Here is a 13,566-nt window from a genome sequence, read left to right on the forward strand (position 1 = left end):
CAAAAAATGTATGTGTCTGGTGTGTGATTTGTTCAAATCCCAAATGCACAACTTCGATGGGGCACCACCTACATTAGTAACATTACAAACTGAACATCGTACCCCCCCCAGCCAGGTTAAAGATGTACGTTGTCCGTTCCACACCTTCGAGGCGGGTGGGGAGGGGGGTAGGGGGTGTCGTCCAACGCATGTGCTGAAACTTGATTTAATCTAAAATAGCACACACATCAAGAGGAAAACGTCATGGTCTAAACCCTTCTCGTACGTTGGGTCAAAGGGATAGATTGTGTGGCCCCACAAATATCGACCATTCTCTGATTTTTGAGAACAAGGAAGAACAAATAAAAAAACACATTCTACAAATTACCAACACAAGGATCCCAAGGTTTATATAATCGTCATGACAGGTGACTATAGATACATTTAGATGATAAATGTCTATAATGACTGTATCATGGCACTTTAATGAAGCATGAGATATGCAACTTCCCACCGGGTCACCCATCCTTAGACTACTTCAGCCCCAGTATGCTTAACTTCTGCGTTATATTCGACTAGATTAGCGGATGGGAAGCCACCCCTTGTTGATAAGAATTGCCCCCTTGCCTTTAAGGCGTTTCATGCTGGTCACCCTATGGGACCTACTCCCTACTATCACACACGTTTGTGCTTTTAGAAACTGTGTGCAATATTTACATGGCCGGTGTGTCGTCGCCTAGCCTTCTATGAGCACTAACTATGGCAGCGGGAAACCGATAGGAGCAGAGGCGGGAAAACGATGGGAGGAGTGGCGGGAAACAGTAGCGGGTTTGGATATATAACAACATTAATATGGAAAACTTAGTAAAGAAGGAAGCGTGAGCTAGCACAACTCATGTGCATAGTGCTTACCCACGGGTGACAAACGGTTGACCAGAACCGCTTTAAATATTTAGGGTTTGTTTGGCCTTTTTATACATAATAATTAAGTTTTATAAGCATTAATTTAATGTGCATAATTCAAATTAGTGAACCAAAATGGCTACAAAAATCATACATGTGTCCTTGGATGCATGTTTAGGTCCCATGCGAAGAATGGGAATGAATTACAACCGTCTCGGCGTCTGGCTCGGCCTCAGACATTGACAATCTCGGCTTTTAAATCCCCGTAAATCCAAAACTCACCCAAAAATCATGAAACATGGCATGGTGTCTGATACGTCTCCAACATATCTATAATTGTTTATTGTTTCATGCTGTTATATTATCATTCTTGGATGTTTTATAATCATTTTATAGTCATTTTACATCATTTTTGGTACTAACCTATTGACATAGTGCCAAGTGCCAGTTGCTGTTTTTTGCATGTTTTTTCATCGCAGGAAATCAATACCAAACAGAGTCCTAACACAGCAAAACTTTTTGTGGATTTTTTGGACCAGAAGACATCCGGTGGGCTGTAGAAGCACTTGGGGGCTGCTCCAAGGGTAGCACAAACCACCAGGGCGCACCTGGAGGCCCAGGCGTGCCCTGGTGGGTTGTGCCCACCTCGGGTGCCCCTGAACCGCCTCTTTACTCTATAAATACCCCAACATTCCAGAAACCCTAGGGGAGTCGTTGAAAATCAATTCCAGCCGCCGCAAGTTCCAGAACCACCAGATCCAATCTAGACACCATCACGGAGGGGTTCATCGTGTCCATTGGTGCCTCTCCGCTGATGCGTGAGTAGTTCATTGTAGACCTACGGGTCCGTAGTTAGTAGCTAGATGGCTTCCTCTCTCTCTTTTGATTCCCAATACAATGGTCTGTTGGAGATCCATATGATGTAACTCATTTTGCGGTGTGTTTGTTTGGATCCTATGAACTTTGAGTTTATGTCACAGCCTAATTTTTGGCCCTTTCTTTTTCTTTTGATTTTCTGAGGTTTTGCTTGAGTTTTCTTTTTTCCGTGGCTATGTGGTCTGGAAACTGGAGAAGATAACCTCTTCCTCCTTTCCAGAGTGGCTTGTCATCCTCATATCCATCCCAAGAGCTTGCCATTTTCATCCTAGGCCAACCCCAATATTCTTTTCCTTGGAAATATTCCTTTTTCTATTAAAGAAATAATCCTTTTGCCCTAGGTTGTGAAGCAACCTACATTTCCATCACTCCTAAAATTCCCAAATAATTCTCATAAATTTTTTGGGTCATATGTTGCTCAAATATGGCAAAATATTTCATTTTCCATGTTCCTCATCATGCTCAATTAGTTCCTTTCCTATCCTGTCCTAAATGGCAGTTTGTGAAACAAGTGCTATTTACCTTTTCCCAATTGACCTAAACAAATTTGGACACCTTTTCAAGTACAAATAATTTCCTCATGCCAAAATTCAACTTAATTTACTTACTGAATATTTCTGAGCAATTTTTCAAAGTTCATGTCTGAGGAAATTGTTTGTGAAGGAAGTACTAGCTAGGATGGTCCAAATGAGTTGAAATTCTGCATGGTTCTTTATATCATCAAATCAAATCTCTCCACAAGATCTGAGCTCATGCTATGCATCCATGTGAGCATACCTTCAAATCTTTGTTTATGTCCAATTTTTCAGCTAGTGAAGCAAATATATTTTATCTTGCTCCATTACTACTGACAATTTTTCAGGACCTTCTCCTACCCATATAAACTCTCTCCACCAATGTTTGGATCAATCCACCTATCATTTTGCCCTATGCAATTTTTCCAAGATTTTGACCAGATCGGAGCTTTGTGAAGCAAGTACCATTTTGGTGTATCCCAATGGTATGAAACTTTTACAGAGTCTTCATATGATCAAATAACTCATCTATTCCAAATTTCAGATCAATACAAGCCAGTATGTGAGTGCTACTTCAAATTTTGCTATTCTGGTCAGTATGGCACTTTGCACTACAAGTACTAGCTAAACCCTTTTGTATGAGCTGAAACTTTGTCATCTTAATAACCTTAGTGAGTGATCAACACCAGTAAAATCTCATCCTTGATCACCAAGCATGTGAACCACAGAAAGTTCCAAACATCTAGCTGTGCATTTGGTTTCTTGCTACCTGTGATCACATTCATAGCCACTATGTGTGGCCTCGTCCTCCTTGGCATTCTGCTCTGCTTCCCTTGTCCCTCAGACATGATTTGGCCAATCGCTGTGCCCCGCATGCGCCAGCTCACGCGGTGACCGCCGCCTTGGCACGCCATGGACGCGAGCTGAGCGTCGTCTGCTCGGGCCCCTCCTTGGTTCGTCGTGCTCGCGCGCCTCGCTGTGTCCAATAGCTTCCACATGATCCCCCTCGTCACCCTATGAACCTGCCCTGTTTGGACTCGCCCTGGTTGTGTCGCTTTCGAGCTCGCTCGTGCCACTAACCTCCCCTGCTCCTCCTTGTCCCATTGCCGGAGCTCTCCCAAGCTTTCCCGAGCTCGCCCGAGGCCTCCTGCGCCCCCGTGAAGCTCCTGGACAAGTCTTCCCTCCCGCCCCGTGCCTATGCTCGCGCCAGCGCGACGGCACACGCGTCACCGCGGCCACATCCGGGCACTGTGTTCCTGCGACTAATTAAGCCCATCCCGAGAGCCCTCGACCTCACCAAGTTTCTTCCCATCCTCCTCTACGCCTCCCCAGCCCCTCAATCCACCCCCGGAGTCCCTCGGTGCTCTTCATTGTTGCCATGGCCACCGCGAAGCTCGGCTTAAATACAAGCTATCCGGTCCCCTCCTCCACCCTTTGATCTCACCACCGTCTTCCCCTCATGCAGCCGCTCCTCCCCACTCCCTCCTCTTGACGCTGGGGCGGCTGTGGCCACGCGCCCCCGAGATTGGCTGTCGCTGCTGCTCTCTACCTCCTAGCTATGCATTTGGTTTCTTGCTACCTATGATCACTTTCATGGCCACTATGTGTGGCTTCGTCCTCCTTGGCATTCTGCTCTGCTTCCCTTGTCCCTCAGACATGATTTGGCCAATCGCTGTGCCCCGCATGCGCCACCTCACGCGGTGACCGCCGCCTTGGCACGCCATGGATGCGAGCTGAGCATCGTTTGCTCGGGCCCCTCCTTGGTTCGTCGTGCTCGCGCGCCTCGCCGTGTCCAATAGCTTCCACGTGATCCCCCTCGTCACCCTATGAAGCTGCCCCGTTTGGACTCGCCCTGGTTGCGTCGCTTTTGAGCTCGCCCGTGCCACTAACCTCCCCTGCTCCTCCTTGTCCCATTGCCGGAGCTCTCCCAAGCTTTCCCGAGGTCGCCCAAGGGCTCCCGCGCCCCCGTGAAGCTCCTGGACAAGTCTTCCCTCCTGCCCCGTGCCTATGCTCGCGCCAGCGCGACGGCACACGCGTCACCGCGGCCGCATCCGGGCACTGCGTTGCCGCGACTATTTAAGCCCATCCTGAGAGCCCTCGAGCTCACCAAGTTTCTTCCCATCCTCCTCTACGCCTCGGCAGCCCCTCAATCCACCCCCAGAGTCCCTCGGTGCTCTTCATTGCCGCCATGGCCACCGTGAAGCTCGGCTTAAATACAAGCTATCCGGTCCCCTCCTCCACCCTCTGACCTCACCACCGTCTTCCCCTCACATTGCCGCTCCTCCCCACTCCCTCCTCTTGACGCTGGGGCAGCTGTGGCCGCGCGCCCCCAAGATTGCCTGTCGCTATTGCTCTCTACCTCCTCCTGTGTCGCCGCTCCAGCCCTTCCCGGTGCCCACTTCGCTTCGGGGACGGGTGCGGTGCCGCCCCCTAAGGCCATCGGTGCCCCTGCCTTGGCCGGAGGTGGCCGGAGGCAGCAGTTCCCAGCGCCAGCCTCGCCTCAGCATTGCGTCCCCTACCTCCCTGTCCCATGCGGGAGCAGGGCGAGGAAGAAGAAGACAGTGGCCATGCGTGTAAGCGACCCACGAGCCGGTCCAACTAGATAAGTGGAAACGACTTTTCAAATATTACGTTTTCAACTTAAGAAAGCGCACCCCTCTGCGTCTTTTGCACGGAAAAGGCTTTCGCTATTATGAAGACGTACTTCTGAGAACACGTTTCTCTTTTTCAGCCCGACGCCGAAGCCACTATTTTGTGAACGTTCACCGGTTAGCACAGAAAAAGAATACTTTTTATTTATTTTCTGCCTACCGAACACACGGGCGTATCTCCGCAACCATAACTCCGAATATGGTGATTCCAAAGCCCACATCTTCGTCTCGTCGAGCCCGTCATATTGGTAACATTTTCATAAGGTGTTCATACTATGCAAATGACCATTTTGCCCTTGCCCCTAATCATCCTCCTTCGAGGGAGAACCCTTTCCGGCGAATGCTATGATTGATCTGTTGATATCATATTAATCCTTCTTAACCTGTAATTGCCATGCTATTGTCTCTCTTGATTGCTCTTGGTTGTTGTGATCTTGCAAGTACATTCAATGTACTGACCTGGCGTGTCATGCCAGTTTGCAGGTCATGCCGGATTTGCGTGCTTGTTTGTCGTGGATTCCTTTGTTTGCCAGCTAGGATATGCGTTCCATCCAGAGTCCCTGCGGAGTGGAGTTCATCATCGTTGCCGCTGTTCTGCTGCTAGAGTCATTCCGTTGCTTCATGTTGTTCTGCTGCTTGCATGGGGCAACCGTGGCAGGCGTAGTGTCGCCATGCTGATGTAATCGCCTTGTATCCATATAGCTTGTAATAAAGAGCTGATTTTTTCTATGCTAAGCAGGGCCGTATTCCAGAAGACTTCTCCTTGATCTTTGGGCAGGAATATGGGGCGTTCCGGTTTCTCTGAGCCAGGGTGCCATAAGGCTTGGTATCAGAGTAGGTCTGGCTGTAGGACACCCTAGCCCGCACGAGCGTTAGAAAGCGGTAGTATAGAGCCCAGTTGGTTTGTTGCACTTGTTTGTTGCATTTTCTTGTTGCATAGCATGCATATAGATTATTATCTGGTCATTGATAGTGATCTTGTGAGTGTAGGACGTACCGGTTTCGATCTGTTGCCTGCATCTTCCCTATCTGCATCCCTGCTCTTCGATGTTTGCGTCACCTCTGTCCCAGCAGAGTGATGCCCTGGTACCAAGTGTTCCAGACACCATTTGCCGGAGTTATGCTCAGATATCGCGTCCATATATTTTCCGCCATCCACCCATATCGATTTGATGACATACTTGTCTCTATCACAAACCGGGCCCTTCATGCCGTCTGTTTGGCAACTCTTAGTGATCTTTGTTATCAGAAAAGGGCAATGTCAGCAAGCCCTGCTTTCCACCGCTATCCTACCTTGTCATCCCGTTCTTTGGACATGTGTGATTCCCTTTCGTACGCTTGATGATGATGTGGTCGTGACCTTTGTGTTCCACCGCATGATCACCAAGACTGTCCTCGCCTCCGTATCCATCGAGTGTTCAGTCAGTGCTTGGTGTAGCCTTGGTTACGCCAACTCCTTCCACACAAGGATTCACTTTCGTGCACACCGCCACAACATATTAGACTGTAATACCGGAGTTTCTGTGAGATTGGTGTGCTTAGGTATGCATGCATATTATTATTGTGAGTAGCAGTAATATGTGATGTTGCTTGATTAATTATATTACTAGTACAAATGCCCATGCGTTGCACCGGGCGAAAAACAAAACGCAAATCCTGCTCCACGTGCCACTACGAGCGACTTCTTATATCCAATTCTGACAAACGTCGGAAACAATGTTATCCTCATTCTCTATAAGGTGAACATGCCTTTGTGTTGCCACTGGTTGAATTATCGCTTTTCGAGAGAAACATACATTGTGATTGTTGCATATACATGCTCTTTGAGAGTTTAATAATTTATGTAACTAAATTACCATGAAATCAAATTTCATAAGATCTATATGTTCATACAAATTTAGTATTTTCTTTTATTTTGAGAAATGTAACTAAATTTGTAATAGTAACAAAAATAGTTAAAAATCTACACATATACTATCAAAGCTTTAAAGAAAAAAAACTCAAAGCAGTAGTAGATAAGCACAAATGGTCACAAATTTATTTTTTCTTGGTGCACTAAAATAAACGCAGAATAAGTTTAAAAACATGAATGAAATGTTTGCAAAGTTTGGATATGAAAAGAGAAGTCTGCAAGGTTTGCGGTTGCAAGGCTGCTTGTGCTTCACGATATGTCCGTGAGTATCAGCTAGTTAAGTAAAGAAGATTCTACATACTCCTGCAGTTAGACTTTTAGTTGGAGACCTGCAGATAGAAAGCATGGCCTGCCACCGTCGGTACTGTGATCGATAAAGAAAGTTATGTAATCCTTATAGCATCTTATGTAAGACACCTGCACAGCAAATTAAATGCATGAAGAAGAAAAAAAAATACTAAACTCAAACCAGAAAGAGAAACTAAGATAACTTAATGGATTCCTAATCCCAGTGTATATGCATTTTGCATTCTTTCAGGCTAAAAAGTTCTAGCAAACTGAAAGCATCACCAAGTAACCACGATTCTAATCAAACATCATGCATGTCAAGCTGCTATCTCCGCCTCCCCAATTAATGCCCGCCACTGTCAATGGCACATTAGAATCGCAATTCTTTCCTTCCATCCCCATCCACAGACTATGCAGATTTGTTTTTTGAACTTCTGAAAGTTCGAATTCTTAATCCAGTGACTCTTGTTCTATCTTTGTATGCATGAGGTAAAAAAAGTTACTGAGCAGTACCTCAAGAAAACCAGAAGGTTATGCAATGTTGAACTAAAACCACGACAAGAATTATGTAACGGAAGGAGTACAGAGTGATGTCAGTACGTGATGATTATTTCCTGGACATAATGTATACTGAGTGTAGTTTTCAGATGACAAACAATATAAGCACAGATTCAAAATAGAAAGATGTCTAAACTAAGACTAACGACCACACCGACTGAACAAATCTACTGGAAGATCAGAGAAGTTGTGCAACAATAAAAGCAAGACCAGGATAGAATAGTACACAAGGTTGTCACACTTACATCAGAATTACTTGTGCTCCTATCATCAACCCTCACTGTCATAGAATTCACCTCAGCTTTTTCAGCAACGGAAGAAATGTAGTTACCTCCCTGCAAAAAAGTTGAGTTACCAATTGCAGGAAACAAATTGCACCACAAGGAAACATATTTATTGCCATGAAACATGATCAAAAGGACCAAATACTATTTACTCGGATTGTTAGTGTAATCCTACCATATCCTTAAAGCCTAAAGAAATTGGCTGTGAACCACAATAACCAAACAACAATAAAAAAATGAATTATTCCTATGCAAGCTTACAGATATATTTTAGTGGCTGTTGCAGAGTTAAATGGGTTACACAGAGAATTACATAGTAGACTATATATGCTGAAGAACCATGAGCATGGAGATGTACTAAATTTTTGACTATCAAGTAGAAGGGAAAGAAGTAGAGATAGCACAGTAGAAGAGGAAGGGGCAGCTCCAATATATCTACTGGGAAGCCTTAAAAAATAAGAATCCTACTGTACTAAGCTCACAAAATTGGCTCGGAAGATCGTATGATTAGAATAACCAATAGGATTTTACCTGGTTGAAGCACACAACAAAAGACTCCATACATTTTCTTCAAGAAATTCATTGAACGTTCGGTGTGCGACAACAATGGAACCATAACTGGATTAGTAATGCCATAAAAATGTAATCGTATGTCAATATCTGCATGTCACCTATTTTATGTTTGATTCCCTCTATAGTGGCAGATAAGTTTGTTCTTATCTTTCAGACTGAATTGTACAATAAAAATGTTGTGTCAGATTTAAAAATCTTATTTATGTTGGATGCCCTCTATAATGAACAAGAACTGATTTTTATCTATCCTGAGAACAACTGGATCGGCATTGATCAGTTGCAAGTGCAAGCAGGCTCGGATAACCTGTAATTGAATGCACGTGCACAAAATTTTCTGGTACAATAGTAGTTACTTCACAGAACAATAAGCTAAATGTTGTTACAATTTCTGTTCTAATAAGTTGAAGGTTTTGTTAGCATGACCAACTTTAGTTCAGGTGTCACAAAAAACATTAGTTCAAGATTTTGAAACAGTTAGTCAGCTTAACCGACAGACTAAATCCATACTTCACTCACCACGGGCATCCAAGCATCCAGCTTATTTGCATATTGAATTGCAAATGTAATCAAAGGGGCGTAGGGATGGAGGTGCAAGTTAGCCCTGACAGGCATAAAATTCTGGATCACACCCACATATCCTGGTCCAATTTTCCAAGAGGGGTCTTCTTTATCACCCAGATGTCTGGTGTTAAGAAGTTCTCTTGGAGAGTGTCCTCATTCCACCACCTACTGTCAGCAGAAAACAGTTCACTCAGCTTCCTCACCCTTGAAATTCCCTGGGATGTGCCATCTCAAATTCTCTTCACTAAGCCTATTTCAAGTGCTCTCCTCCTTTTCAGGATTGCCTCCCAAGTTGTGCGAACTATTGAGCTTAGATCTCACGTTAATAAAAAATCACTATTAGAAGTACAATGTGCAGCCAATTGGTGTGCTAAAAAAACTAGAGCACCTTGTAACAACAAACCGGTTAACTGCTCCCCTATAGAATGTTTTGCCACCAAATCTGCACTTCTATTTTGATCTCACTTAACTAATTGACAATGTGTGCCACAGTAGAGCAATCTGAATCCCTGCTTTAAACTGAACTAATCCTATGTATATGATTATGACAAGAGTTGCAAAGCACGTGATTTTACAGTTAGCTTTCTACTAATCGCTAGACTATCACAAATCACGGTTCCATCTGTACCAGAATCTCGGTCAAGAAACCAATATAAAGTTGCCAAGCCAGAGTCAGTGTATTAATCCTCTATCTCTTCTATTCATTTAGCATTCACATTAGTAAAAAAGTACAGGCAGGTAATATAGCTTGATGTCACAGATTTGCTTACAGCTAGGTGTGGTTAGCTTGAGGGTGCGGAAGCAAATGTCGTAGAGCGCCTTGTTGTCCAGCACCATGCACTCGTCGGCGTTCTCCACCAGCTGGTGAACCGAGAGAGTGATGTTGTAGGGCTCGACCACCGTGTCAGAGACCTTTGGAGATGGGAACACGGAGAAGGTGAGCATCATCCGGCCCGGGTACTCCTCCCTGATCTTGGAACCGGTGCCCCCGCCGAGGGAGTGGCACACCTGGAAGCCTCACGACAAGCACATGAACAAAAGTCAAAATCGCTGGCCAGAATCTGCTGAACGAAGTAACTGGAGCGACTCCTCAAGAAAGGGGAAAGTACCTTGGAGGCAGCGCAGTTCTCGGCCTCCTTGCGGACGACGTCGAGGACGGAGTCGATGAGCTCCCCGCCCTCGGTGTAGGGGCCATTGGCCCAGTTGTTGCCGGCGCCGGACTGGCCGAAGACAAAGTTGTCGAGGCGGAAGATCTGGCCGTAGGACCCCGTGTGCACGGAGCCCATGGTGTCGGGCTCGACATACATGAGCACGCACCAAGGGAGTTGGGAACACACGCTCCTGGTCGCCGTTGGCATACATGAGATGGTGGAGGCGCCGGTCGGCGTGCGGGATGGAGCCGGCGGGGACGGCAGCCACGGTGCCGCCACTGGCTTCCGAGTCTCCGTGGAGGAGGGGGGAGAGGTGGGCCTCGATGTGCTCCACACCGGCTGCGTCCACATCCTCGTCCCGCAGGTAGACAAGGCAGGCGAGGCGGCCGCGATGCGACCATGCCCTGGCATCGACGACGCTGCAGCTCATGTCGTCTAGCACGTCGAACACCTCGGAGATGAGCCCCGTGCGGTCGGCGCCCGTCAGATCAAGCATGGTGGCCGAGGCCGCCTCTGGCGACACCGTTTGTTCGCCCGAAGAGGCGAGGTCGATAGAAGAGGCCGGGGTTGTGAGGGACAGCGGCGCAGCGTGGCTGGGGCTTCGGGGTGGCGCGCGGAGAGGTGCGACGGTCGCTGCTTGTGGTCGCCGGCGATGGCGTGTGGCGAGTGAGGCCGTCGAAGCGGTGCAAGGAGGCGCGAGGCACGGGCACAGGAGCTCAGGCGCGAGCGCGCCTCTCCGCGCCGTCCATCCTCCCGGCGAGCGCACTCCATCCTCCGGTGCGAGGCACGGCGGCCGTCGGCGCACGACGGAATGGGCGTAGCCACCGGCGCAGAGTGGATAAGAGGAAGGAAAGGACTGCGGACTGAATTGAAATGCCTATAGGGTTTTGTTTGTAAAAGTGAAACATTTTTTCTGGGTGCCACTAAAACAGCGACTGCGGGTTGATTTCCTGTAAATCGAGGGGCTTTTTTGCAAAACAACCACGATGGACGACCAGAAGCAATAGCTGGTTTATTAGTAGGTAAAGAAAAGATAAAGATTATTTGTATGTTTTGTTTTATTTTGTTTTTGTCATTTCTTTTGCTTTTTTCTTTGGGCCTTCGGTGTTACATATTTTCCCTTTATTAAAGTTGCTCGTCAACCGACATTGGACCCAAAGAATCAGTAAGGAGTTCAAGTATTTGGAAACTCAGTTAAACAAAATGGAATTCTCAGCCCATTGGAGTGAATGGAGAATATATGACCATGATGCTGACCATCAAGTTTGCATTAATGTGCACTCCTCACAACAGTATGGATAATCAAGTCTCCCTCAGTTTGCACTCATCATAGCAGAAATGATCCAATCAATAAGGAGATAAATTGTGTGCAAGTAATCAACAACAGAAATATTAAAGTGATATAGATGTGGTAATCGGTCCGCATATCACAATGAGAAACTTCTAGTGTAAGCAATCCAGTCTTCCCTCGCAAGCTACCAGAGAAGCTTCTAGTGCAAGATTCCTCTAGCTTCCTCAGTACGATACATGGATGACTTCCCGTGCAAGGTACTCTGTCTTCTGTAGTAAGAAACTGCAAAAGCTTCTGGCATAAGCATAAGCCATCCAATCGTCCTCGGTATGGCATTGGTGCAAGATTACACCGTGAATTGACAACATTAAGCTGTAAATCCCAAGAATATGATCTGCAAAAGTTTGTTCAGAAGCAAGAATCAGTCAGAACACAAGTCTTCCTCGGGAATCTAATTCTCATATATATGCGGTGATCATACCACCAAGGTCTTGCAAGTCACTCGAACAATGATGAATCTGACCACCACAGGAGTATTGTTAAAAGAAGGAAGTCAGATATACACCTCAGTGTGACAAAGGACTATGAAGATTGACGACAACACTGAGCTCTGTACAAGTACCCGTTAACCTGGAATATGATCCTGATGAGCCCTTGTCGACTTTTCTCTGGTAACGACACCACACCTGTGTTCTGAGCTATTTTTGGCTGACCGGGGTGGATGCCAACTTTATATTTCTCTATTCAACAACTGTCATGAGTCCTGAGCTGCTTTCCAGCCGTCTCATACAACTGTTGAGTTTCTTTTTGTGACAGTGGCCCTTTGCTCTGAGCTACTTTTCGGACGTCTTAGGGACCTGTCACATTCTTCTTATCAACACGGTCTCATGCTCGGAGATGCTTTTCGGCCGTCTTGAGCCGTGGTTGAGTTATTTCAGCGACGTCCCAGATCTGAGTTGTAAAGAGCGTTCTGGTGGCTACTTATTTATTTGCCGATTTCCTACAAGGGTTCAGATGATCATTTCCTACGATTAAAACTTGAAAGGCGATGAACCTGCCATGTTACCATGTCAGGAGATGAGGATAAAGGTATGCATGTCGAAATATTCCCCCTGACAGTACCTATGGTCCCACAAAGAATATATATATGGTTAAGCTCCTCTCAGCAAAGGATCCAGACAAAGAGGCCAATAATGAAGGAGCAAACCCGGCAATATAGGTATGATAATAATTGCATGACCAACATGGTGCAAACACTCAGGATAGTCTGATTCAGTATCGATCATCATGGGTATACACCTAAGGGGTCTACTCCACTCTGGTAAGGACCTCATATCAAGGTAACCCATTCAACCAACTGTTATGGTCAGAATTGTCAGTACCGACTATCCAAGTCTGTCATGTCAGACCAAATGCCAGCTCAGCAGTTTGATTCCAGCGACTATGGTAAAGCATCACCCAGCCTACTATCCCCATCGACATACCGACAGAATGAATAATCAGAAGGGTGAATAACGGTCTTGAGACATGTTCCCTCACTTATGAGAATCATCAAAGGATATCCTGTCATGAACAAAAAATTCTTCTGCCAGCACCACAGCCAATCAAATATGTGGATACTATCATATAAGGCCGTACCCCTTTATGCTGGCCACGACAGGAGACAGTCAAATATTTGGTATGGATCTGACACTCAAGGCAGTGGAGGCAGTCAAGATGATTCAAAAACTCCGTGAGAAATCAGTATCAGTTAGAAAGAACAGTTATGATCCACAACACTGTTTTGAACCCGAAGGACCTATAGTTAGATGAGAAACCCAATGCAAGGAGTAAAAAGATTGGGTGTCCACTAGAAAATCTATTCACAACTTCATGGAAGGTTGCCAGTGCTGGATGGCATATCTACCGGGAATCACTCTTGGACTTGTGAGACAGGAATATATCTCAATCATGATAACTTGCCACTCAGCTAAGTCAGCAGATATGAAAAGAATTGGAGCCAGTATAAGGATGAAACTATAAGG

At 46.0% G+C, this 13,566-nt stretch overlaps 1 protein-coding gene across 8 annotated transcripts; it reads right to left on the reverse strand.

Annotated features, from left to right (window-relative positions):
- Positions 1 to 6,948: 6,948 nt before the first annotated feature.
- Positions 6,949 to 11,159, reverse strand: LOC123038379 (tubulin beta-1 chain). Of its 8 annotated transcripts, XR_006417853.1 has the most exons (6): positions 10,210 to 11,159; positions 9,871 to 10,108; positions 9,056 to 9,268; positions 8,498 to 8,534; positions 7,928 to 8,017; positions 6,949 to 7,253 (listed from the first exon to the last, which is right to left on the reverse strand). XR_006417853.1 is itself a non-coding variant. In XM_044462187.1 (3 exons), exons 1-3 carry the CDS (start codon positions 10,660 to 10,662, stop codon positions 9,228 to 9,230), a joined length of 732 nt encoding a protein of 243 aa, XP_044318122.1. In that variant the 5' UTR covers positions 10,663 to 11,159; the 3' UTR covers positions 6,949 to 9,227. The 8 variants fall into 8 exon arrangements, 2 of the variants coding, with proteins under 2 accessions (XP_044318122.1, XP_044318123.1); XR_006417859.1 differs by lacking the exon at positions 8,498 to 8,534; XR_006417848.1 differs by having other exon boundaries at positions 7,928 to 8,534.
- Positions 11,160 to 13,566: the final 2,407 nt, after the last annotated feature.

Source organism: Triticum aestivum, chromosome 1A, assembly GCF_018294505.1.
Source record: "Triticum aestivum cultivar Chinese Spring chromosome 1A, IWGSC CS RefSeq v2.1, whole genome shotgun sequence".
In the NCBI taxonomy this organism is placed as follows: Eukaryota; Viridiplantae; Streptophyta; class Magnoliopsida; order Poales; family Poaceae; genus Triticum; species Triticum aestivum.

Excerpts from the sequence above, each read along its gene's own strand:
- LOC123038379 (XM_044462187.1), bottom strand. The coding sequence starts at position 10,662 with ATGCCAGGGCATGGTCGCATCGCGGCCGCCTCGCCTGCCTTGTCTACC. Across the intron at positions 10,109-10,209 it reads AGAACTGCGCTGCCTCCAAG|GTGTGCCACTCCCTCGGCGG; the intron begins GTACTTTCCCCT and ends TGAGGCTTCCAG. Across the intron at positions 9,269-9,870 it reads CAAGCTAACCACACCTAGCT|TAGGTGGTGGAATGAGGACA; the intron begins GTAAGCAAATCT and ends TTCTGCTGACAG.